At 45.0% G+C, this 27,044-nt stretch overlaps 1 protein-coding gene across 1 annotated transcript; it reads right to left on the bottom strand.

Moving 5' to 3' along the window:
- LANCL3 (LanC like family member 3) lies at positions 1-26,158 on the bottom strand. The gene is made up of 5 exons (XM_069972404.1): positions 25,628-26,158; positions 13,554-13,677; positions 9,745-9,942; positions 2,454-2,661; positions 1-495 (listed from the first exon to the last, which is right to left on the bottom strand). The coding sequence occupies exons 1-5, from the start codon at positions 26,156-26,158 to the stop codon at positions 336-338; spliced, it is 1,221 nt and encodes a 406-aa protein (XP_069828505.1). The 3' UTR covers positions 1-335.
- Positions 26,159-27,044: the final 886 nt, after the last annotated feature.

Here is a 27,044-nt window from a genome sequence, read left to right as displayed (position 1 = left end):
TTTCCTTTATGACCTTTATAGTCTGTTCCTGGCTTTGGCTTCAAAGATCTGTCAGTGTAAACGCACCATTACTCTCATAAACAGCAGTGATAATAATACAATAATACGCTGGCTCTATGGGATCATTAATTACTTTTCCAGTCAGTCTCTTTTTGATTTCGTCATATCGCCCCATTATATTTTGAGGATAGAAGTTCCTTCTTGTTTTGGATCAGTAGCTCTTACACAGTATATTTACAAAAGTGCTCACCAGCAATCATTTTTACCACCTAGACAGCTGCAGTGATATGTGAATGGTAAATGTAAAACCACCTGAATAACACATCTGCAAGAACTTACACAAAGACACTGAAAAGTGGGAATTCAGCCTGGTTTGGCTGCAGTAAATCAACCAGAAAACAGACAGTCCCTGACAAACCTTCATAGAGACTGTAAATACTTTCAATAGTGCATGATCCAATTCTGAATTCCTCTGAAGACAAAAATTCTGCAAATCTGGGGAGAAAAATATATGTCTGCATAAATATTTAATTAAACTGGACACAGTTACTAATACTAGCAGCATACAGCCCCGGTATTTAAGTATAGAATGTTTGGGCACTATTACACGGAGCAATAATCGTCCGAATAGAGCCGATTCGGCCAATTATTGCTCCGTGTAATAAAGACAACTCTCAGCCAACAAAAAGATCATTAGCTGATCGTTGATGTAGGTTTGGACCTAAAATTGTGGGGCGCCGACCACGCATTGCTACGTGTAATAGCGATGCACGGCCAACAGCTGCCGATTGCCCAAACACCTGATATCTTACCTCTCCCCGCTCCTGGTCTTCTCTCCTGGGCTCCGCAGCTTCCCAACCCCAGAGGCTGTAGCATCTGAGCGGCCTGTCAGCTGATAGGCTGCTCAGCCAATCACAGGATGCGGCCGCGACTGTAATTGGCTGAGCAGCATGTCAGCTGATAGGCCACTCAGACACTGCTGATGCCAGGCCCGGGAAGCTGCGGAGCACAGGATAAAAGACCGGGAGAGGTAAGATATCAGGTGTTTGGGCAAGGGCTGCATGGACATCACTAACAATGTACATGCAGCCCTTACTGCCGAATAAGAAGCGGGTCAGATAGGCAACAGTCACCCCACGCGGCGGAACGCGTGGGGTGACTGTTGCCTATCTGACCCGCTTCTTATTATTTTTTGGACTACACATGGTGATCGTTTCATTAATCTACCCTTTGTTCATATTAATTATTTTTCTTGATGTCATATGTCATAGGGATACTGCTTAGGCAGCTTTGTTAAACCCATATGGTCCGGGGTCAGAGTGGTTGTTAGACCTTGCTGGTACGCCGGCGGGTCCTATGTTGACATTTTAAGTGTTTTTAATGTAGGGTAGTGTTTGGGGTTTGTCTCCCTTATTGCTTTACCCCTGCATAGTTTATGGTATTTTTCTGTATATTCTGTTATTGTCTCAATAAAGTTTCATTATGATGTGCTACCTTTTTGGGCCTGTGTAATAGAACCCTTAGTGTGTCTGTAACAGTGCAAACAGACACAGACTTTGAGTTACAATATAACCAAACAGTACTGAAGGGATCTAACCACTGTGTAGGGTGATGGAACCAACTTAATAAGGTGAAATGGTAGGAAAATAGCAAAATAATGTGAAAGGGGTACTCCGGCGAAAATGTTTTTTCTTTTATATCAACTGGAGTTCAGAAAGTTATAAAGATTTGTAATTTACTTCTGTGTAAAAATCTTAGGTCTTCCAGTACTTATCAGCTGCTGTATGTCCTGCAGGAAGTGTAGTCTCTCCAGTCTGCAGTGTTCTCTGCTGCCACCTCTGTCCATGACAGAAAGTAGTTGTAAATCCCGATAGAAGACCTATCTTGGTTTGGACAGTTCCTGTCACGGACAAAGGTGGCAGAAGAGAGGACTGTGTCAGACTGGAAAGTAAACTTCACTTCCTACAGGACATCCATCAGTTATTAAGTACTGGAAGTCTTGAGATTTTTACATATAAGTAAATTACAAATCTATATATCTTTCTGATACCAGTTGATTTGAAAGAAAAAAAAATGCTGGAGTTCCCCTTTAAATGCAAAGGTTGTTGTTGTGTGCTGCCCTGGATCCAGTTAGGGTCAAAACACATGATCCGGTAGCTGCCTGTGGCCATAATGAGCCAGCCAATCACTGCACAGATTTAGTTGGGCCTAATATTAAGTGATTACTGTTCATTTCTAAAGCAGTTAATTGACAAAATATGTAAAGTGCTGGGGAATCAGTTTCTGTTTAAACAACAAGTGACAATAGTCAAGCCTATATGTATTATGACTGAAATGGCCATATACAAAATCAATGCATGTCTAGTCCTCAAGAAGCATTTCTGCACCTTAAGAATTAAACTTCCAATTTCCAAATGTATTTGTGAATCCCAGGATGCTATAATGTCACTAACCTCTGAGCTCTGTAGATGTACTTGGAGTTGCCTGTAAGTCTGTAAAGTAAAAGGAAAACATATGCACTGCCAGCAACTCCATGACAGATCCCAGGTCCTTTTTTCAGCAGCCCTTTCTGCCAGGTCAGTTCTCCACAGCGGATACAAGTGTCCAGGTAGCATGGCTTCTTTGACAATAAATATGCTTTTGCAAAAAGATAGGCAATACCTACAAAATGTAAGAATACATTACACTGTTGCAGAACCACTGTATACCTTTTCAAGCAACTGCTTAAGGCTGGATTCACACTACGTATATTTCAGTCAATATTGTGGTCTTCATATTGCAACCAAAACCAGGAGTGGATTAAAAACACAGAAATGATCTGTTCACACAATGTTGAAATTGAATGGATGGCTGCCATATAACAGTAAGTAACTGCCATTATTTCAATATAACAGCCGTTGTTTTATAATAACAGCAAATATTTGCCATTAAATGGCAGCCATCCACTCAATTACAACATTGTGTGAACAGAGCCTGTGTTTTCAATCCACTCCTGGTTTTGGTTGCAATATGAAGACCACAATACTGACTGAAATATACGTAGTGCGAACCCAGCCTCAAGGAGTAGTTCACCCAAAAAAAATTATTTCAGATCAACTGATGCCAGAAAGTGCCAGAGATTTGTAATTTATTTTTATTAAAAAAAAAATCTCAAGTCTTCCAGTGCTTATCAGCTGCTGTATGTCCATTGGGAAGTGGTGTTGGTGTATTCTTTCCAGTCTGGAGAGCAGGAGAGGTTTTCTATGGGGACGTGCACGTGCACGCTTTGCGGGGGTGGCGGTCACTGACGGGCGCGGTGTGGAGTTGGCGTGGGGACCGTGTGGACCGGAGGACCTGCACGTTGGTACACGGGCCATTGTGGCTTGATCAAATCATATACAGACACTCTGGTGTTGATTTTTTATATAGGCCTAGCGGCATTAGTATCAGCCATAGATGGGATGTGCAGCGGTTCCATTCTCTCCAGTTCGTGTTTTACAGTTCTCCCTCTCTGAACAGCTCGCACTCCTTTATAAGACCCACATGACCAAAATTAGCAGGATATGCCTGTGCTCAAATGTCAGTACCTTATGTCTTCCCCATTCTGTGGGAGTGGCAGTGGTGGGTGTGGTACCATATCCATACTTGTGTCATTTGGGGACGGCCTTCCCCGCTGGTGGTGCTGGCCGGGTTCTGGTGGGACTTTTTGGGTCTGGTCCTGTGACATGGGGGTTGCGGGGCCGTTCCATGGCCCGCCTTCCCTGCAAGTGCACGCTTTTCGGGGGTGGCGGTCTCTGACCGGCGCGGTGTGGAGTTGGCGTGGGGACCCATGTGGACCGGAGGACCTGCATGTTGGTACACGGGGATATTGTGGCTTGATCAAATCATATACAGACATTCTTGTGTTGATTTTTAATATAGGCCTAGTGGCATTAGTATCAGCCATAGATGGGATGTGCAGCTGTTCCTTTCTCTCCAGTCCGTGTTTCTATAGGGATACTGCTCTGGACAGTTCCTGACATGGACAGAGGTGTCAGCAGAGAGCACTGTATCAGCTGCTGAATGTCCTGCAGGAAAAGTACAGGAAGACTTGAGATTTTTTAATACAAGTAAATTACAAATCTCTGGCGATTTCTGGCATCAGATGATTTGAAAGATTTTTTTGTGAACTAACGCTTTAATGCGCGATTTGCATTAATATCAAATGAGGAGTGACTGCATGATGGAACATCAGAGACTGATGCATAGGAACTGAAGCATAGCTTTTCAGGCTCCTGGCACATCTACAAAACCTTCTCATTATACAGCATTAGATTTTTTAGCAGAATACCAGAAGAAATCCAAACCAATAATAATATTATCTAACTAAAAAGGCATCTTTCTAACTGTACACTGTGATCTATATTTAAAGCGATATTGTATCCACCAACCCACCCCCCAAACCGCTGGTACCATCCGTTTGATGACAGTAACTCCTTACTGGTTGTGTCTTTTAAAATGCAACTGGTGCCTTGGGTAAGGTAAAAAAATTATCTTTTAATCTTCAGCAGCCGAGTCAATGTAGCGTGGCATAGGGCACAGAAGCTCTAGGCAACACCTCATTGACTCAGCTGGTGCTGTGTACACTACACAGGCTCAGTATCTCAGTACGTAAAGAAGCCTATTATAAAGTCCACTAAATACATTAAATGGCCAGGTGGCCTTACAGAAATCGGCAGTTTCACATATCTAATGTATATGGCTAATTAAAGTAATTCTGAGGATTCTTATCTGGGAAACTTTTCAGAAATAAAGTGCGAATGTCACAGAGCTGAAACTGACAAATCCTTTTATGAAATTCTGATTTCTTTTGGACAGTTTTACTAGACTAAATAACAAACTATGTTCTGTGTCCTTAGGCCCAATGCCCACCGGAACTGGTTAAATACATCCAGCTTGGCTGTGCATTAAGGCCATACAGTTCCCATGTATGCAGTAACAAAGATCACATATACATCTAGACAAAGAAATAGCAGTATAAAAGCCATTTTTGCAAAAAATCTGATAAATACAAAGCCATAGTACTCTAATCGCTCCCTGCGAATCTGAATAGTCTCATGGCCAGATCCATGAGTCATTACAATAATGCTCACTTCCAATATATTCTCTTATAGACAATGTCTCACCAGCAGGTTCATTGGGAATCAGTGCACAGCAACAGAACTAATTGTTTAATGTTCAGTCTTGAGAGGGCGTAATTGGCACAATATGCTGGTAAGAAGTAATGAGATTAACTCATTCATTACTGCTAGCAAAATCTTTAATTTAATTTAGCTACAAGCTTAGGCTATTAGGCCAAACAGATTATTTTATGTCATTTTAGCCACTGAGATTATTTTACTTTCATAGCTAACAATAGTACAAAGAATTACGATATGGCTAATCTACACGTTGTAATTTCCAGCACTGATAAGACTCATTACTCTGTCAAGGGGAGGGTGCAGTTATGCCCAGCAATCGCCCTGGTATACTATACTCCTATACGCCTTTCGCTAGCTATTTATTCCTTTCTATGCAATTAACTATAATGAAGAAAGACATGTTTGTGTCCCTGTGTGTAATAGATATTCTGGTTCTCCCAGTGACTGGGCCGTTATCTGGGGCCTTAAGATTCAGTTCAGCATGCTGCTGAGATTCTAAATGTCAATTTTTTTTATTGTTCTACAAAGAATTAACAGCTATGGACAATTTGCACTGATTTATTTTTTTTTATTTGTGCTTTGAATGCAAAAAAAGCCATCTCAATAATCTTCCTTATACATTTTACAGATTTTTAAAGCCAAAGCCAGGAGTGGATTTGAAAATAGGAGAAATCTCAGTCACTTCTTTATTACCTGTTCTCTGTTTATAGTCTGTTCCTGGCTTTGGCTTCAAAAATCTGTCAAATAAATCTCTATGTGTAAACCCACCCTTAGAGTTGGCAGCAAGTAGGTGAAGGGAGTTACATACTAGTTTAGGCCGGCTTTACACTACGTAAGACACCGGTCATTCTGTGACACAGCCGTGTCACAGAATGGCCGGTGTCAGTGAAGTTCATCCTGGCCGGTACTGTAGTATCGGCCAGATGAACTTAATTTCTTTATAATTGGGATGCTTGCGTATTCATGTGTGCCCGCATCCCAATTACCCATAGCACACAATGTAAAGTGCAGTCAGAGCCACACTCTACATTGCGTGAACTGTCAGTGTTGTGCGACCACTATTCAATGATTAGCGGCTGCACAAAACTGACATGTCAGTTTTCGGTGCGGCCGCTTGGAATCCCGGCCGGAGTCTATACTATGGGGGGCATTTACGAAGCGTCCTCCCGAGGCGTACGCCAGGGAGAAGGTGCACATTCGCCCCTTCTCCCTGGCGTGCGCCTCTTAGTGAATCCTGCCAAGGAAAAGGGGACGGGGCCTAATATAAGACTGGCGTACTTGTATGCCGGTCTTCATAAATCCCCCCCTATGTGTATAAACTCTGGCCAGGATTTCATTGACTTCAGTGCAATGGAAATTTTCAATTTATCACGGCCAGTGTTGCAATTTGCCATAACGGCTTTGATTAATGGAAAATTAACATTGTGTGAACATAGCCTTAAAGTGTAGTCAGTACGGGGACATACATTGAAGGCAAGGAAAGCACACAAATGACAGTGTGCAAAGAGACTGTGTACTAGTGAAGAGAGAATACAGAGCACCCACTGCAGACGCCAACGCCAGAACACACAGATCTTATGTGTATTAGCATGTATTACCAGGATTACACCTCCACATGAGAAGTATCTGAAACTAGCAGCATGAAAATAAATGAAGGAATGAAAATTGCAGTTAGTGCAACATTTTAAACACAAGTATTAACATATGTAAATAAAAATTCCTTTTTTAAAGTGTCCATAGCATTTAGGTTAAAGAGGTTGGACACTTATAAGACATTTTTGTAAAATATTTGGCTATATTGAAGTCACTTAGTGCTATCAAGACTGTTAGGCTCAATCCCCACTCTGCACAATGAGAAGCTCTTAACCTCTTAAGGACATATGACGTACCGGTACGTCATATGTCCTCACTTGCACTTCAAAGCGGGGCCGCGCGGCGGCCCCGCTTTGACGTGCCGCGATCCCGGGTGCCGCGAGTAGCCCGGGACCGCTGCTATTAGCGGGCACGGTCGGATCGCCGTGCCCGCTAATTAGCTAATCGGAGGCAGCTGTCAAAGTTGACAGCTGCCTCCGATTACCGGAGGCAACGTTTCCCTGGTGTCTAGTGGGGGAGATCGCTCCTCCGGGACCTTGTCCCGGAGGAGCGATCTCCGTTACTGATGCCGGCCGGGGACGCGTCCAAGATGGCGCCGTCCTCGGCTCGGCACTCGTTCGTTTTCGGCTGCAGCAGCCGAAAGCAAACGAGTGCCGATCTCATGGATCTCTGCAGCATATCTATGCTGCAGAGATCTCAATGAGAGATCACAGTGTATATACTAGAAGTCCCCCAGGGGGGCTTCTAGTATATGTGTAAAAAAAAAAAATAAAGTGTTGTTTATAGTAAAAAGCCCCCTCCCCTAATAAAAGTCTGAATCACCCCCCTTTTCCCAGGTTATAAATAAAAGTAAACAAATAAATAAATAAATAAATAAACATGTTTGGTATCGCCGCGTGCGTAATCGCCCCAACTATTAATTAATCACATTCCTGATCTCGTACGGTAAACGGCGTCAGCACAAAAAAATCCCAAAGTGCAAAATTGCGCATTTTTGGTCGCATCAAATCCAGAAAAAATGTAATAAAAAGCGATCAAAAAGACGTATATGGGCAATCAAGGTACCGATAGAAAGATCACATCATGGCGCAAAAAATGACACCTCGCACAGCCCCATAGACCAAAGGATAAAAGCGCTATAGGTTATGTTCACACTACGTATATTTGAGGCTGTATGTTTGAGGCTGTATAGCAACCAAAACCAGGAGTGGATTGAAAACACAGAAAGGCTCTGTTCACATAATGTTGTAATTGAGTGGATGGCCGTCATTTAATGGCAAATATGTGCTGTTATTTTAAAACAACGGCTGTTGTATTGAAATAATGGAACTTATTTACCATTATATGGCAGCCATCCACTCAATTTCAACATTATGTGAACAGAGCCTTTCTGTGTTTTCAATCCACTCCTGGTTTTGGTTGCTATGAGGACCTGACATGAGGACCAAATACAGCCTCAAATATACATAGTGTGAACCCAGCCTAAGCCTGGGAATGGAGCGATTTTAAGGAACGTATATTGGTTAACAACGGTTTGAATTTTTTACAGGCCATCAGATACAATATAAGTTATACATGTTATATATCGTTTTAATCGTAACAACTTGAGGAACATGCATAACAAGTCAGTTTTACCCCAGGGCGAATGGCGTAAAAACACATTTCCCCCAAATAAAAGAAATGCGTTTTTTTTTTCAATTTCACCACACTTTGAATTTTTTTCTGGTTTCGCAGTGTACTTTATGCAAAAATTCAGCCTGTAATTGCAAAGTACAATTAGTGACGCAAAAAATAAGGGGTCATGTGGGTTTCTAGGTGGAAAAATGCAAGTGCTATGACCTTTTATGCACAAGGAGGAAAAACCGAAAACGTAACAACGAAAATGGGCCATGTCCTTAAAGGGTTAAACAACCCTTGCTTCTAATGTGGTCAGATAATAATTCCATCAACATCATGGGGTCCTATGAAGGAGCTGTGCACAAGGACCTTGTACAGGCATATGCTTCTACACAGGACACCATGATATGCACAGGACCTCCATCTGGCTGTGTTAGAAGTTGGTTGAACTTGATGGACATGTGTCTTTTTTTAACAGTACTATGTAAGAAGGACAGGGGATTGGATGAGAAGAGAAGAGCTTCTCATTACACAGACTGAGCCTAACAGTCCTAATAGCAGTAAGTGACTGATCATGGGCACATATTTTACAAAAATGCCCTATAAAATGTCCAACACCATTAAAGTAAAATAGAGTTTTGCAAACTTAAATTGTGTTAAGTAGGCAGATTAAGGGCTATAAGGGCAGTTTGCACAACCCATATGGCTTTTAAAGAGTTAGACTAGATTAGCAGGTTCTGCTGCCAGAAAACAGAAAATACATACAGATATACTGTATAATGAAAAAACAAAAACAATGGAGAGAACTTATTTAAGGTGTACACCAGTGTTCTAGAATAAAAAAATTAAAATTTTTTTGCAAATTTCACAATCACTGGCGTCATTATTAAATAACGGTCGTTATTTGGACTCAAAATGACGACCTCCCTAAAAGACAGCTGTCAAACAGTCAAAAATAAGACGGCTTGGAAAGATAGCCTTACACTGCCCTCACTACTTTTTAGAATGTGGCATGACTACTGTTTCCCATTGGTAGACAGATAGATTAAAGGGGTACCCCAGTGGGGGGGGCACTTTTTTGCTGGGACCGGGGAGGAGGTGGCCGAGGGAAAAGACGTCCACTCACCTCCCCGATTCCAGCGGCGGGTCCGCTCAGCCACTCAGTGACAGAGGCGGGATCTGAGCGGACTTGAAACGGATCCCACCTCCTTCACTGAGTGGCTGAGCGGACCTGAGATGTCACGTCTCGGGCTCGCGTCAGACACCCGGAAGCGGCCGGGAACCAGGCACCAGAGCGCTGCGATCCCAGCAAAAAAGTGCCCCCCCCCCGCTGGAGTACCCCTTTAACCAACAATGACCAAAGACGGTGACTAACCTGGGGCTCCATGACACCAATGGACAAGTTCATTTTCACGTTCTATCACTTCCCCGATTTCTGGTGGCCAGTTACAATTTTGTTCCTGGTTCACAAGAAAGTCGACGCTTTGCCAAACAAGGTCCCTGTCAGCTGGTTGAAGGTGCTCCTGGAAGGACAGTAGCATTTGGAGTACAGAAGAAAGACCATGAGCTGCCCCTGCAAGAAGAAACTACATGATCAAAACTGTTTGAGAAAATAAAGTTTCTCAAATCACTGTGAGTCCCTAACAAAGTCTAGTTTATGTACTGTTTTACCTGCAACAAGGAAAAAGCTCATTTAAAGATGACCTCTAGGACTACACAAGATGTCTCTAATGACAGTACAAACTTTTGCAAAGCATGAGATTAAAATCACCTGTTTTGGTTTAGTATGGCTTGAAAAATTGGCAATTTCAAAGGACAACATGGCTGGAGAATTGAAATTTACAAGGCCTTTTTGAAGTCGGCTCACACTACGTTTTTTTTCCATCTGTTTTTGCAAAAAACAGATGCTTTTGTGTGCATCTGTTTCGATCCATTTTTCTATTGACTACCATTATAAAAACAAACATCAAAAACATATCAAAACATGTGTTTTAACCTTTTTTTTTTTTCGAATGGAAGTCAATGGAAAATGTAGAATATGAGAAGTTTCCCAGGAGTGGATCCAGCTTTTCCCAACACCTGGGGAGTGGAACAGAGATGAAAGGCAGGTGGTTGATAAGCCGCTTGCCAATGAAACAAAGCGCTTTGCTTGATTTAGATGGGTGATTCACTCATCTCTACTTTCTCTCCAGTATGCCCAGAGACCCTATGTCCTGAATTCTGCCACACAGAATTTATGGTCTTATAACCTTTTTTGTATACATTCTGCTTGGAACAAAGACTTTGTTATTTCACCTTGCATTATAAATAAATAAAAAAATTATCTTCACCTATATCTTATCTTCACCAACAATAAAGGTGCTGTGGGTCACCTACATTCCTAACATTGATGTCAAAGCCAAGGATAATCCTGGGCCAAAGACAACTTGTCTAGCCATCATGTCAAAATGCCATGCTTAATCACTGCACAGTCACAGTGCCGACAATGCAGGTTTGTGTTGCCCTGTAATGTATCAAGATTTTATGGGAGGATTATGCAGCAGGATTTTAACATATATGGATAAATATAAGCAATCATCTATATTTTTCACAACACCAGTCAGATAACTGAATCCATATAATGTACAGAAAGTATCAAAGCTTCAAATATTAATTTATAAAGTGCATTTCACCGTATGTTATACAAGTATTGTGTTACCAGGGGCGGAACTACCGCCGTAGCTGCTACGGGGCCCCTAACATCAGGGGGCCCGTGGCCTCGGCCCCCCGAAGATGACCGCTTGCAACACCCGGCGGCCGAGCGGGCCTCCCGGGTGTTCAGTGTTCTGACTGACAGCGCGAGAAGCCATAGGCTTCCCGCCCTGTCAATGATTCTTGTGACCGCAAGCAAGCATTCTGCTTGCGATCACAAGAGTGTCCCACCCAATGAGCAGCTCTTTGGTGAAGTCCCGGCAGAGTCATCGCTGAGCACTCAGTGTGCGCCGCGGCGGCTGGGACTTCCGGTACTAAGAACACAAACCGGAAGTCCCAGCCGCCGCGGCGCACACTGAGTGCTCAGCGATGACGCTGCCGGGACTTCACCAGAGGGCTGCTCATCGGGCGGAGGCAGAGAGAAGAGGAGACCGGCGACCGACGGGGGAGCGTGGGGTTAGGTGAGTTATGTGTTTGTTTGTTTTTTTAATCAGAGGAGCAACACTGCGGGCTATGTGGGGAAGGGGATGCACAATACTGGGGGCTATGTGGGGGAGGGGATGCACAATACTGGGGGCTATGTGGGGAAGGGGATGCACAATACTGGGGGCTATGTGGGGAAGGGGATGCACAATACTGGGGGCTATGTGGGGAAGGGGATGCACAATACTGGGGGCTATGTGGGGAAGGGGATGCACAATACTGGGGGCTATGTGGGGAAGGGGATGCACAATACTGGGGGCTATGTGGGGAAGGGGATGCACAATACTGGGGGCTATGTGGGGAAGGGGATGCACAATACTGGGGGCTATGTGGGGGAGGGGATGCACAATACTGGGGGCTATGTGGGGAAGGGGATGCACAATACTGGGGGCTATGTGGGGAAGGGGATGCACAATACTGGGGGCTATGTGGGGAAGGGGATGCACAATACTGGGGGCTATGTGTGGACTAGGGGTGCACAATACTGGGGGCTATGTGTGGACTAGGGGTGCACAATACTGGGGGCTATGTGAGGAAGGGGATGCACAATACTGGAGGCTATGTGGGGAAGGGGATGCACAATACTGGGGGCTATGTGGGGAAGGGGATGCACAATACTGGGGGCTATGTGGGGAAGGGGATGCACAATACTGGGGGCTATGTGGGGAAGGGGATGCACAATACTGGGGGCTATGTGGGGAAGGGGATGGACAATACTGGGGGCTATGTGGGGATGGGGATGCACAATACTGGGGGCTAAGGATGGACAACACTGGGGGCTATATGGGGGATGCACAATACTGGGGGCTATATGGGGGATGCACAATACTGGGGGCTATATGGGGGATGCACAATACTGGGGGCTATATGGGGGGGATGCACAATACTGGGGGCTATATGGGGGGATGCACAATACTGGGGGCTATATGGGGGGATGCACAATACTGGGGGCTATATGGGGGATGCACAATACTGGGGGCTATATGGGGGATGCACAATACTGGGGGGCTATATGGGGGATGCACAATACTGGGGGCTATATGGGGGATGCACAATACTGGGGGCTATATGGGGGGGATGCACAATACTGGGGGCTATATGGGGGATGGGAATGCACAACACTGGGGGCTACCTATATGGGGGATGGACAACACTGGGGGCTACCTATATGCGGGACGGGGATGGACAACACTGGGGGCTACCTATATGCGGGACCGGGATGGACAACACTGGGGGCTACCTATATGCGGGACGGGGATGGACAACACTGGGGGCTACCTTTATGGGGAATGTGGGCCATCTAAAAGGGGAACTACACAGAGGGGCCATTTATGAAGGGGACTAGGGGGCATCTATAAGGGGAACTACACTGGGGGGGTTGACACAGAGGGGTCATCTAAGAGGACTACACAGAGGGGACCATATACTGTAGGGTAGGGATAGGGAACCTTGGCTCTCCAGCTATTGCAAAACTACAGCTTTATTTTTGACTGTCCATACATGATGGGAGTTGTAGTTTTGCAGAAGCTGGAGAGCAGAGATTCCCTACCTCTGATATAGGTGATGCACAGAGGGTGTCATCTACTATAAATGGATTACACAGAGCGGGATCTCTACTATAGTAGATGCACATGGGGCCATCTATATGGAGGACTGAACAAGGGGCAATCTATAAGCTGTCTACACAGAGCCTAATTTGTCTGTCTGGCAGATTCTGTGGATTCGTGGCTCGGAGTTCTTATAATGGCCCAGGACAGATGGAGAAGAAAATGAAAAGGAAACAACTCTAATGAGAGAAGGCGTCCCCTGTGAGTCACTTAATATAACTGCAGTGTAATTTATATGGTGTATAGAACCTGTGTAGAGCTGGGTGTGTTGATGGCATAGTGGTTGGTCGAGGAGGGGGGGGCCCTAATCAAAAGTTTGCTATGGGGCCCAGCCATTTCTAGTTACGCCCCTGTGTGTTACAAAAGCAAAAACATATGGTCATAGGACAAAAAGAGAAGTTACCTAGGTATTCTGTCCCATAGTATGAGTACATAAGTGGAAAGGGTTTCCTCTTCTTCCTTGAATACTGTTTCCCAGACTCTAGAATGGCTTGGCAGATTGACCTGATCTGTGCGGGTGTTAACACCTGTGGGTAGGGTAAATGTAGTAAGAAACATCATCATCTGTAGTAAGGATCATCATCTCTTCTGGGCTATTTGGCACAGGTAAAATCTGTAGCATACCGGTACGGTAGAAGGCAAAATTTTACAAATCTCAGCCGCATGCTGCAGTTATTCTGCACAGAACTTTGACTGTGGGGCAGATTAGTTGCAGATGTATCCCTTCAACTTGAAAGGAGGAAAGTAAAGGCTGCGTTCACACATCTGCAAAATCTGTTCACAGACTAGGGATCCATACATTTGAATGACCCTATTCACATGTCCGTACAAGTTACAGGGCCTTGATCCGTATAAAAAACTGACAGGTCCTAGTGGCACGGATCCCTTTTTATCTCTGACTAGGTCCATGCATTACTGACAACTATTGATATAGCTACAGATCTGCAGCCACATACAGCAATACGGAATGTGTAAATGTAGCCTTAGGGTACAAACCCACACACCGTATACGCAGCAGATACGCAACAAATACGCAGCAGATTTGATGGTTTAGATTTGATGCTGTGTTCAGTTATTTAGATCTAATCTGCTGCGTATTTGTTGCGTATTTGCTGCGTATCGCAGCAGTAAATACGCTGCGTATACGGTGTGTGGGTTTATACCCTTAAATGTATTTTTGCAGATTTTCAACAATAAATCGTCAAACACAGATCATCACACATAAACAGTCATACAGTTTACCAGCATATTCCTGTGCTGATACTGGTCCCTCCCATTTACAGGGATACATCGATGACATGGCCACCATCACAGGGATTATTAAATATCACTAATAAGTAAGGCTACAGAGTACGCAGATAATAGACATTAACCAGCACCATGTAAGTTCTTATACAACTTGGTCTTTTTTTCTTCACCCACAGAGAGTGATGTGAACCATTTCATACAGTAAATGTACATCCTGGACAAAGTGTCATGAATATTTGTTTAACTCCAGAGAATAGAATTATTATGAATAACAGGAGTTTGTGTCAGTGTGCCAAAAAACAATATTCTGATATCTTTTGGGCGAAGCTGCTTCTGCAGGTTCATTCATGCGGTATATGGTTATATGGGATGAGGATACGCAATGGTCAGTTTTGCATCTGTGGTACTTCAGCAGTAATAGGTTTGTCCAGCAGATGGCAGAATACTATTTGATGTTCAAGGGGCACTATATAGAACTTGTTTCATTATTAGTTCTACATACTGTAAAATAAATATATGTGACACTTACTAGATACTTGAGCCATGTGATGCTGGCACATACTGTACATTTTTATGGGAGAAGAAAAAAATAACACACACAGTGGTGAAGATTCATCAATGCGTTACCTCTGCTTTCTAGCTTAAGTGCATTGAAAAGAAGAGAGTGTAAATGTAATTTAGCAATTGCTGACAGAACAAGGGACGCGTGAATGTCGCCTTACTCTGTGATATCCAGAGATAACCATACATTAACAAACAACTCTTGAGTGGCTGCAGAATTGGGGGTTGTACAGTGGCTTAGCAGAGGCCGGGGAACCAACTGGGACCTTTACTGCCTGACTGAATGGGAATCCTTAAACTTCAGGAGCCTATTAGGAGAGGCGGAAAGCACACCGCAAGATGGTAAGAATGAAACAAGTGTACACAAAATGATAAATGTGACAAGGTAGTACATGTCCACTGCAATGGTTGCAGACATGATACTGAGAGGACCACATACCATGTTTACCCAGGAATGGGAAAGGAGTAGTCCTATACACACACACTTATATGGCTTATATAAACAGATACAATTGTACATTTTAAAATGGATGCAAGGGTATACTTTTTAGTAAAGTATGTTTTTTTCTTTGTTTTGATCAAACGAATCTAAGCTTAGGGGGCATCTATCAATGATACTCCAGCGGTTAGTAAGCAAAAAGATGCAGATTTTGGAGTAGACTAAAGAGTTTGTCAGTGTGCACCCTGCTCGCTTAAAGCACTTAGCTTAGTGCGGTTTCTCCTCATGTATCCTTGCAGCAGGCTCATATACTTTCTATAGAACCTATCTTCTTCTGGCATCTCCCTAGACATTGAATGGAGAAGAAGCAAGTTAGCGGAATCCCTGTCCTGGAGATCAGAGGGGACCCCATGCCCTCCTTTACATATTAATAAAAGCTAAGATTATTCATAACGCAGCAGCACACCAACATAATAAAGGTCCTCCCGTTCCCGCTATATTATGCCTGTTAGAAGGTTAGGAATGTCTAACCTGCTGATTGATTCCCTTTAAGATGCACCCCCCATCTCATCATTAGAATTGATGCTCCCTCCCTGCAACTCTGCACACTAATACATCTAATAAGTATAAGGGCAACATGCAACTGATAGTCTGAACCATGCTGGACCTGCTTCATTACGGAAAGATTATACCTAGTTTAGAATTAGAATTTCATTTATTGACTTTATTAACAATCGGCCCCCATTCAGTTGCATGTTGTGGCATACAAATCAAGCATTATCTTTCATATTGTCTCTGTTGAAGCCTTCTATACATCATGAAGTGCGGGAAATGTGTCTACAAAGGAGACTTTACATGTAAATCATTGCACAGATGGATGTCTATTAGCAGACCTATCTCTTCCAGCATTTCAGGGTGACATATCAGATTTGTGCTTTGTAAGGGTAGACTCAGGGTGGTATTACACGGGCCGAGCAGGGCCCGATAATACCTGTAAACGAGCGCCGATCTGCTAGATCGTTGCTCGTTTACTGGCTTTATTACATGGTCCGATAATCGTTTGACAAGAGCTGCAAGGACATCGTTACCGATGTCTTTGCAGCCCTTGCTAAACTGGCATACATTACCCATCCACGTTCCAGGGCTGCTCCTGCCGTCCGCTTCTCCCGGGGTCCCGTGCGCGCTCTAGCTTCACAGCGTCCTGTCAGCTGGTAGGCCGCTCAGCCAATCACAGGCCGGGACCGCCGCGGCCTGTGATTGGCTGAGCGGCCTATCAGCTGACAGGCCTCTGTGAAGCTAGAGCGCGCGCGGGACCCGGGGAGAAGCGGACGGCAGGTGCAGCCCTGGAACGTCGATGGGTAATGTATATCGTTAGTCGCTGGCCACGCACCGCTATTACACGCAGCGGTGCGCGGTCGGCGCCTGACGAAAATAGGGTCTGAGGGTGGTATTACACGGAACGATAATCGGCCGAATTGGCCCGATTCGGCCGATTATCGCTCCATGTAATAAATGCAACGATCAGCCGATGACAACGATCATCGGCTGATCGTTGATATAATTTAGAACCTATTTTCGTTGGGCGCCGACCGCGCACCGCTGCGTGTAATAGCGGTGCGTGGCCGGCGACTAACGATATACATTACCCATCCACGTTCCAGGGCTGCTCCTGCCGTCCGCTTCTCCCTGCGTCCCGCGCGCGCTCTAGCGTCACAGAGGCCTGTCAGCTGATAGGCCGCTCAGCCAATCACAGGCCGCGGCGGTCCCGGCCTGTGATTGGCTGAGCGGCCTACTAGCTGACAGGCTGCTGTGACGCTAGAGAGCGCGCGGGACCCCCAGGAGATGCGGACGCAGGAGCAGCCCTGGAACGTGGATGGGTAATGTATGCCAGTTTAGCAAGGGCTGCAAGGACATCGGTAACGATGTCCTTGCAGCTCTTGTCAAACGATTATCGGGCCGTGTAATAGGTCCAGTAAACGAGCAACGATCTAGCAGATCGCTGCTCGTTTACAGGTATTATCGGGCCCTGCTCGGCCCGTGTAATACCACCCTAACCTATATCAACGATCAGCCGATGATCGTTGTCATCGGCTGATCGTTGCATTTATTACATGGAGCGATAATCGGCCGAATCGGGCCAATTCGGCCGATTATCGTTCCGTGTAATAGTACCCTCACACAGGACGGATCCGCAGCAGATTTCACGTTACATACCGCTGCGAGTATGTAAATGACGGCCCCCTTAACCTGCCGCCGCACTGGCTGCATCTGAGGTTCAGGGCCAATCAGTGACTAGGGCGGGGCCGTGCAGTGATTAGCTGAGCAGGACCTATGGGAGCTGGGAGCCTCAGATGCCCCAGGTACAGTATGCTCTGGGCAGCGGTGGGTTAAGGGGGGCATCATTTACATACTTGCAGCAGGATGATAATCCCCCTGCGAGTATGTAGTCTCATTGAAAATGACAGTTTAGGATCCCTTTTTTTCTCAGAGTCAGAAAACAGGAAGTCCTGTGTTCCCCAGGCCATCTAAGCGCTCACAGAGAGAAGGCAGTCATGTGACTGATGCACACATTGAACCGTGACTCTCTGTACTGGCCAGAATTCCTGTGTTTAGTCTGTCTTTTACAATCAACACAAGTCAAAAAACCTTCAGGAGACTGGACCTGGAGTTCTGGTAAGTTCAGCTTTGTTTTACAGCATAATAACAAAAAAAATAATGAATGTATATTGCAAACTTGCTTTATCACATCTACTGTTGATTTAGATTTTGAAATTAATAACAGTGACACTTTAATAGCTAGCTATTGACTCTATGTGGAAAAGTAATAAAGGCAAGGAATAGGTGCATATAAAACAGAAGTAAATGAGAGTCCAAGTTTGTATAAAATGCATAAGATTCCTTCTAGTAAGTTCTTCCTATTGTGTTCTCATGGTCAAAAGTAATCCCTTAAAAGCTTTCTTATTGATGTACATAGCCATGCAGTTTATATAGAAGAATCTTGGTGGTTGGTCTTGCCAACACATAGGATCACATAAAACATTAAAAGCTATTGATTCACAAGCAGTGACTAATCAAAGGGATTTCTGATAGAGGTCAGCACTTTTACTACTGCACACGTCCCTATAAAACTATCTCATAATACAAACAACTGGTTTCCATCTTTTGATTTATTTTTTACGGTTTGCATTGTTAAAAAAATTAGAATATGTAAAATTTGCAACTGCTGTTATGCTTCTTCTTCTTATATCTACGTTGTACAGCTCTTCATATTCCACCATGGTGGAATTTGATTTCTCAGTGCTGCTTTAATGGATGAAAATGTCAACTGTGTTAGGATGAAAGAGCATATAAGTAAAAAATAGGGCAGCCTTTTCATATACAACAGATATACACGGCCATTCTATCTATACATTGGTTCTGACATTGCAGTTGTAGATTGTGGTCATAAAATGCTTACCGCAAAAACACTTTGTTGTAGTCTACAAACCTGAATGTCACAGCGCAGAAGGAATTATTAGAAATGTACTTGAGGGGGAGCTGAAACGGTATGTGAGCATGTATTATATGTAGTGATCAGCCATAACATATCTGAGTTGGGAGCACATATTCTGCTGCCGCATGCTGACCTATTATTCCCATCAAATTGATGGACACCATGAAAGATCCAATTAAAAATCAAAGTGCAATAGATCTGGATAGCCAATATTTTATAGTTCTGCTGCTGTGATGTAAGGAAGAACAGTATTGACTATGTGAACAAAGCCTAATATTGAGTAGGTCACTGGCTTGATATGGCATGGACACCACAAGAAATCAAAAGGTGTCCTAAGGTACCTAAAACATCAGCATCTGATCTATTAAAGTGACTCTGTACCCACAATCTGACCCCCCCAAACCACTTGTACCTTCGGATAGCTGCTTTTAATCCAAGATCTGTCCTGCGGTCCATTCGGCAGATGATGCAGTTATTGTTCTAAAAAAATACTTTTAAACTTGAAGCCCCGTGCCAAACGGGAGTATCTGTGCCCTAACTTTGCACTACCTCTCCGTTCCTCCTCCCCACCCTCTTCATCATTAGGAATGCCACTGAAACATTTTCTCCATGCTGAACATTGTACAGGTCCTTAACGATCCAGCCCATGTGCCAGGCTGACACAGGTGGGGAATAGGAGGCAATGTGCCTGGAGCATTCCTAATGATGAAGATTAAAAAATCTGTCAGATAATCTGTTGGTGTAATAGGGCCCTAAGACCGAGGAGTCCTAACTCACAGAGAGACAAAGGATCAGTATGTCGAAGGACACCACAGCAGGATTTAATGGACTGTATTGTATGACAATGTCAAAAATAGAGTTCACAACCTAATTTTTCTATCACAAGAAGACATACATACACATTAAGGTCCCCAAATTCCCCAATTCTTTTATTTTTTTTTTACCAGTAAGATAAGCTCTTTTTTGTGTTTCCTTTCTTCCTGGTTTGGTATTTCCCAGAATGCAATGCTTTCTCTCATGTGATCATCACAGCCCCCACCCATTACAATCAGTAAAAAATTGGTAGTAAAATTAGTGCAGCAGCTGCATGGCTGGTCAGAGATGGTGGATCACTCAGGGGATTGGGTTATCCAGCCAAGCCTCCTATGACATCACACCCTGCCCCCCTGTCTGTATCATCAGCAAACACACGCAATGTGAGACAGAAACAAACGTAAAAACAAGAAGTGGCTTGAAACAGCCGTGCCCGAGTGATAACCAGCGCTGCCCAACACAGTATTCAGGAGTAGAGTGCAAATAAAAATGTAAAAGTTTATTGCATGCTGCACATATTACGCGTTTCAAGAGTACTAGGCTCTCTTCATCAGATTAAGTGCATGTTGCACTTAATCTGATGAAGAGAGCCTAGTACTCTTGAAACGCGTAATATGTGCAGCATGCAATAAACTTTTACATTTTTATTTGCACTCTACTCCTGAATACTGTGTTGGGCAGCGCTGGTTATCACTCGGGCACGGCTGTTTCAAGCCACTTCTTGTTTTTACGTTTGTTTCTTGTATCATACGGGCCCCTTTTTTTCTGGGAGTATCCCGTTCATGTACCCTCAACTAGCTCTTGCAGCCTAACATCACATCAGAAGGACTTCCGCCTGGACCCACGTCAGGATCAACCTTCCATCCACCTACCCTACCTCAGGGTGATATGCATAAAGCCCAAGGGGCAACAAGGTGAGCCTTGCTACCTTCCCTTTCTCATTACCAACAACCTTTGCGGTATCACACGAGGCGCCGTCCTCTGCCTGTTTTTTTTTTTTTTCTACCCAATGTGAGACAGAGGCATGGAAGATTTGTCTCCTAAGGGGGGATAGCAGAAGGAGCAGGAGACAATGTGAATTGGTACAGGGGCCATTTTTTTCACTTCCTGGATTTCTATCAGCTACCAGTGTGTCAGAACTGTACAGATACAGTAATACATTGTATAGACACATCTATATAACTTTTAATGTACTTTTAACAGAAAAAAAGTTTTTCTTTACGGAGTTCCCCTTTAGGCTGGGTTCACACACAGTATATTTCAGGCAGTATTTGGTCCTCATGTCAGGTCCTCATTGCAACCAAAACCAGGAGTGGATCAAAAACACAGAAAGGCTCTGTTCACATAATGTTGTAATTAAGTGGATGGCCGTCATTTAATGGCAAATATTTGCTGTTATTTTAAAACAGCGGCTGTTGTATTGAAATAATGGCAGTTATTTACCGTTATATGGCGGCCATCCACTCAATTTCAACATTGTGTGATCAGATCCTTTCTGTGTTTTCAATCCACTCCTGGTTTTGGTTGCAATGAGGACCTGACATGAGGACCAAATACTGCCTGAAATATACTGTGTGTGAACCCAGCCTTAATATGTTAGGAGATAGACATGGGGTGGGTGGATATATGGAAGGATTTAAAAGACAGACAGACATTTATGTAAATGTGTTAAAACATTATACCTAATATCTCAATACTGAAAGAGAGAGAACATCCCATTTCGGGCCCATGCAAACAGATCAAAACAGGCAGAAATTCCGACCGGAGTCCACCCTGTGGACACCACTTGAAATTCTGCCTGTCCTATTGATTCAATGGAATTTCTTGTGCGCCTTCACTCTCTCTGCTCAAAGAATGAACATTTTCCCATCGATGTCACATTGTATATAAAAGGGAAACAGATCTTTATCAAGTCTGACTATTGTTTCCTTCCCAGATCATATCCATCCCTTAACAAAGTGTCTGGTCTGGGTGTCTCAATTAGGATTGCCCCCTGCAGCCAGTTATACCCCCCACCCCCTGCAGATTATTATATCCATTACAGCTCGTTATGCCCCATGTACCAGATATGCCCCCTCAGCCAAGTATTCCTCCTGTAGTCAGTTACCCAATGTGGCCAGATATGCCCCCTGTATCCAGAGTTTCCCTCTGAAGCTAGCTACACCCCCTTCAGCCAAGTATGCCCCCATGTAGTGGTGTATAGTATGTCTCTATGCAGTGGTACATACAGTGGTGTATTGCATGTCTCTATACAGTGGTACATACAGTGGTGTATTATATGTCTCTATGCAGTGGTATATACAGTGGTGTATTGTATGTCTCTGCAATGGTACATACAGTGGTGTATTGTATGTCTCTATGCAGTGGTGTATTTCTCCCTCTATGCAGTGGTACATACAGTGGTGTATTATATGTCTCTATGCAGTGGTATATACAGTGGTGTATTGTATGTCTCTGCAATGGTACATACAGTGGTGTTTTTCTCCCTCTATGCAGTGGTACATATAGTGGTGTATGGTATGTCTCTATGCAGTGGTGTATTGTATGTCTCTATACAGTGGTACATATAGTGGTGTATTGTATGTCTCTATACAGTGGTGTATACAGTGGTGTATGGTATGTCTCTATACAGTGGTACATACAGTGGTGTATTGTATGTCTCTATGCAGTGGTACATACAGTGGTGTATTGTATGTCTCTATGCAGTGGTACATACAGTGGTGTATTTCTCCCTCTATGCAGTGGTACATATAGTGGTGTATTGTATGTCTCTATACAGTGGTACATACAGTGGTGTATTATATGTCTCTATGCAGTGGTATATACAGTGGTGTATTGTATGTCTCTATGCAGTGGTATATACAGTGGTGTATTGTATGTCTCTATGCAGTGGTATATACAGTGGTGTATTGTATGTCTCTATGCAGTGGTATATACAGTGGTGTATTGTATGTCTCTGTGCAGTGGTATATACAGTGGTGTATGGTATGTCTCTATGCAGTGGTATAAACAGTGGTGTATGGTATGTCTCTATGCAGTGGTATATACAGTGGTGTATTGTATGTCTCTATGCAGTGGTACATACAGTGGCGGTCTTTGGCACCAAGCACCCCAAGCGATCGCTTGGGGCCCCCAACATCCAGGGGGGCCCCCACGCTCCACTCTTGTGCTCAAGACTGCTGGACAGGGCCGCTGCACCGCTCACTGCTGCCATCTGAACTGTAACTATGAGCACTCGTAATGAGCGCTCATAGTTACATGCAGCAGCACTGACAGGGCGGGAGACATTGGCTCCCTTCCTGTCAGTCACTCTTGTGGCTGCAGGAAGGGTTTTCCCTGGGGTCACAAGTGGCAGCTTTGTCTTGTGGTGCCGGCGCTCCAGTGACATCACTGGAGCATCGGCACCAGGACAAGAGGAGTGCGGCCTCTTGTGATCGCAGGGAAAACCCTTCCTGCGGCCAAAAGAGTGAAGAGAAGAGGAGACTCCGGGACCCAGGTGAGTATAAGTGTTTGTTTTATTGAGTTATATACTATATGGGAGGGGGAGCACACAGGGGTCTGTTTAACTGGGGGACTGCACATCGGGGGTTTATATAAATGGGGGGAGCACACAGGGGGGCTATATAACAGGGGGAGCACACAAAGGGGCTATAGACTACTGGGGCTTCACAGAGGGGTCTATATACTACTTGGGGCAGCAGAATGGGGTCTATATAGAACTTGGAGAGCACACAGGAGGTCTATATCCAAGTGGGGGAGCACACAGGGGGGCTATATACTACTGGGGGAGCACACAGGGGTCTATATACTACTGGTGGGGCACACAGGGGGTCTATATACTAGTGGGGGAACATACAGGGGGTCTATATACTACTTGTGAGGGACACAGGTGGTCTATATATAACTCGGGGAGCACACAGGGGTCTGTATACTACTGGGGCAGCACACAAGGGGTCTATATAATACTGGTGGGGCACACAGGAGGTCTATATACTACTGGGGGAACCACACAGGGGGTTTATATACTACTGGGGGAGCACACAGGGGTCTATATCCAAGTGAGGGAGTACACAGGAGGTCTATATCCAAGTGGGGGAGCACACAGGGGAGCTAAATACCCCTGAGGGAGCACACAGGGGGCCTATATACTAGTGGGGGAGCACACAGGGGGTCTATATACTTCTGGGGGAGCACACGGGGGGCTATATATAACTGGGGGAACACACAGGGGTCTATATACTGCTGGGGGAAGCAAGCAAGTGGTATATACTACTAGGGGCAGGACACAAGGGGTATATACTATTGGGGGCAGCACACAAGGAGTATATATTACTGGCGGTAGCGCACAAGGGGTATATACTACTGGGTGCAACACACAGCAGTCTATTGTTTTGGAATGCGTGTCGAGGGGGGGGGCCCCAGACATAATTCCGCTTGGGGCCCCAGAAATGCCAAGGCCGCCCCTGGGTACATACAGTGGTGTATGGTATGTCTCTATGCAGTGGTACATACAGTGGTGTATGGTATGTCTCTATGCAGTAGTACATACAGTGGTATATACAGTGGTGTATGGTATGTCTCTATGCAGTGGTACATACAGTGGTGTATTGTATGTCTCTATACAGTGGTACATATAGTGGTGTATGGTATGTCTCTATACAGTGGTACATATAGTGGTGTATGGTATGTCTCTATACAGTGGTACATACAGTGGTGTATTTCTCCCTCTATACAGTGGTACATACAGTGGTGTATTTCTCCCTCTATGCAGTGGTACATATAGTGGTATATTGTATGTCTCTATACAGTGGTACATATAGTGGTGTATGGTATGTCTCTATACAGTGGTACATATAGTGGTGTATTGTATGTCTCTATACAGTGGTACATACAGTGGTGTATTTCTCCCTCTATACAGTGGTACATACAGTGGTGTATTTCTCCCTCTATGCAGTGGTACATACAGTGGTGTATTGTATGTCTCTATACAGTGGTACATACAGTGGTGTATTGTATGTCTCTATGCAGTGGTGTATACAGTGGTGTATTGTATGTCTCTATACAGTGGTACATACAGTGGTGTATTGTATGTCTCTATGCAGTGGTACATACAGTGGTGTATTGTATGTCTCTATACAGTGGTGTATACAGTGGTGTATTGTATGTCTCTATGCAGTGGTGTATACAGTGGTGTATTGTATGTCTCTATACAGTGGTACATACAGTGGTGTATTGTATGTCTCTATGCAGTGTTATATACAGTGGTGTATTGTATGTCTCTATGCAGTGGTGTATACAGTGGTGTATTGTATGTCTCTATGCAGTGGTGTATACAGTGGTGTATTGTATGTCTCTATACAGTGGTACATACAGTGGTGTATTGTATGTCTCTATGCAGTGGTACATATAGTGGTGTATTGTATGTCTCTATGCAGTGGTGTATACAGTGGTGTATGGTATGTCTCTATGCAGTGGTACATACAGTGGTGTATTGTATGTCTCTATACAGTGGTACATATAGTGGTGTATTGTATGTCTCTATACAGTGGTACATACAGTGGTGTATTTCTCCCTCTATACAGTGGTACATACAGTGGTGTATTTCTCCCTCTATGCAGTGGTACATATAGTGGTGTATTGTATGTCTCTATACAGTGGTGTATACAGTGGTGTATTGTATGTCTCTATACAGTGGTACATATAGTGGTGTATTGTATGTCTCTATACAGTGGTACATATAGTGGTGTATGGTATGTCTCTATGCAGTGGTGTATTGTATGTCTCTATACAGTGGTACATATAGTGGTGTATTGTATGTCTCTATACAGTGGTGTATACAGTGGTGTATGGTATGTCTCTATGCAGTGGTATATACAGGGCAGCACGGGGTCTCCACAGGCTAACCCTGGCAGAATCCTCTTACCTCCATGCCCAGCTTCTGCCTCATCACCAGGGCAGCGCACAGGTAGCCGCTCCTGCCCACGAACAGCTCGTCAGATCCGCACTCCAGGAAGCCGAGCGGCTCGCACACATCGCACAGCGCCCGGAACCTGTGCAGCACCTGGCTGACGTCCGCCCGCCCCAGCGCCTGGTAGATGAGAGCGGCCACAGCGTAGACCCCAGCGCCGCCCAGCAGGAAGGAGGCGCGGGTGTCCCGGTCCTGCTCCTGGTCGTAGTACAGCACACACGTCTCTATGATGGAGCCGGCGCGGCGCAGGTAGCTGTCCCTCTGAGCGCTGAAGAGCGGGCACTGGGAGACGTGGTACAGCATGTATGCCACCCCGGCCAGCCCTCCGTACAGCCCGCCCTCCTGTCCCCCCTCTGCCGGCAGCTTCCCTAGGATGCGCTCCACCGTCCTGAGGATAAGCGGAGCCCCCAGGTCGCTGCTCTGGCCGGGGACCAGGCTGCCCTTGTAGTCGGAGAAGCGGTTGGTGAAGCAGCGCCGGTTCTCCATCCTGGCTGTGCCGGGCGCTGCCGGGGCTCTGCAGGTGCTCGCTCGGTGTCTGGAGCGGTGTGTCCGCTGAGGCTGGTGGCAGAGCTCTGTGTGCTGGACCGGGGCGGAGCGCTCGGTACACGGGAGGCGGGAGGCTCTCAGCCATGCTGCACTCCATCACCAGGCATCATTGTAACGGGATGGGAGAGGGATGGAGACAGCGGGGGCACACACTATGGCCAGCCCTGAGGAAGAACAGCACATGCTGACACTACTTATAACCTCACTGAATCTCATCTATGATGTCACTGCAGCCCACCTCACTGAATCTCATCTATGATGTCACTGCAGCCCACCTCACTGAATCTCATCTATGATGTCACTGCAGCCCACCTCACTGAATCTCATCTATGATGTCACTGCAGCCCACCACCTCACTGAATCTCATCTATGATGTCACTGCAGCCCACCACCTCACTGAATCTCATCTATGATGTCACTGCAGCCCACCTGACTGAATCTCATCTATGATGTCACTGCAGCCCACCTGACTGAATCTCATCTATGATGTCACTGCAGCCCACCACCTCACTGAATCTCATCTATGATGTCACTGCAGCCCACCACCTCACTGAAACTCATCTATGATGTCACTGCAGCCCACCACCTCACTGAATCTCATCTATGATGTCACTGCAGCCCACCTCACTGAAACTCATCTATGATGTCACTGCAGCCCACCTCACTGAATCTCATCTATGATGTCACTGCAGCCCACCTCACTGAAACTCATCTATGATGTCACTGCAGCCCACCTCACTGAATCTCATCTATGATGTCACTGCAGCCCACCTCACTGAATCTCATCTATGATGTCACTGCAGCCCACCTCACTGAATCTCATCTA

This window comes from Dendropsophus ebraccatus, chromosome 5 (assembly GCF_027789765.1).
Source record: "Dendropsophus ebraccatus isolate aDenEbr1 chromosome 5, aDenEbr1.pat, whole genome shotgun sequence".
Classification (NCBI taxonomy): Eukaryota; Metazoa; Chordata; class Amphibia; order Anura; family Hylidae; genus Dendropsophus; species Dendropsophus ebraccatus.
The sequence above is the reverse complement of the archived record's forward strand: the minus strand, read 5'-3'. Positions and strand labels throughout refer to the sequence as shown.

What these genes read in the sequence shown, in the direction of transcription:
- LANCL3 (XM_069972404.1), bottom strand. Translation starts at nt 26,158, where the DNA reads ATGGAGAACCGGCGCTGCTTCACCAACCGCTTCTCCGACTACAAGGGC. An exon ending in GGCAGAAGCTGGGCATGGAG is followed by an intron (nt 13,678 to 25,627) that starts GTAAGAGGATTC and finishes CCCTACCCACAG; the next exon opens with GTGTTAACACCCGCACAGAT. An exon ending in TACATCTACAGAGCTCAGAG is followed by an intron (nt 496 to 2,453) that starts GTTAGTGACATT and finishes TTTTCTCCCCAG; the next exon opens with ATTTGCAGAATTTTTGTCTT.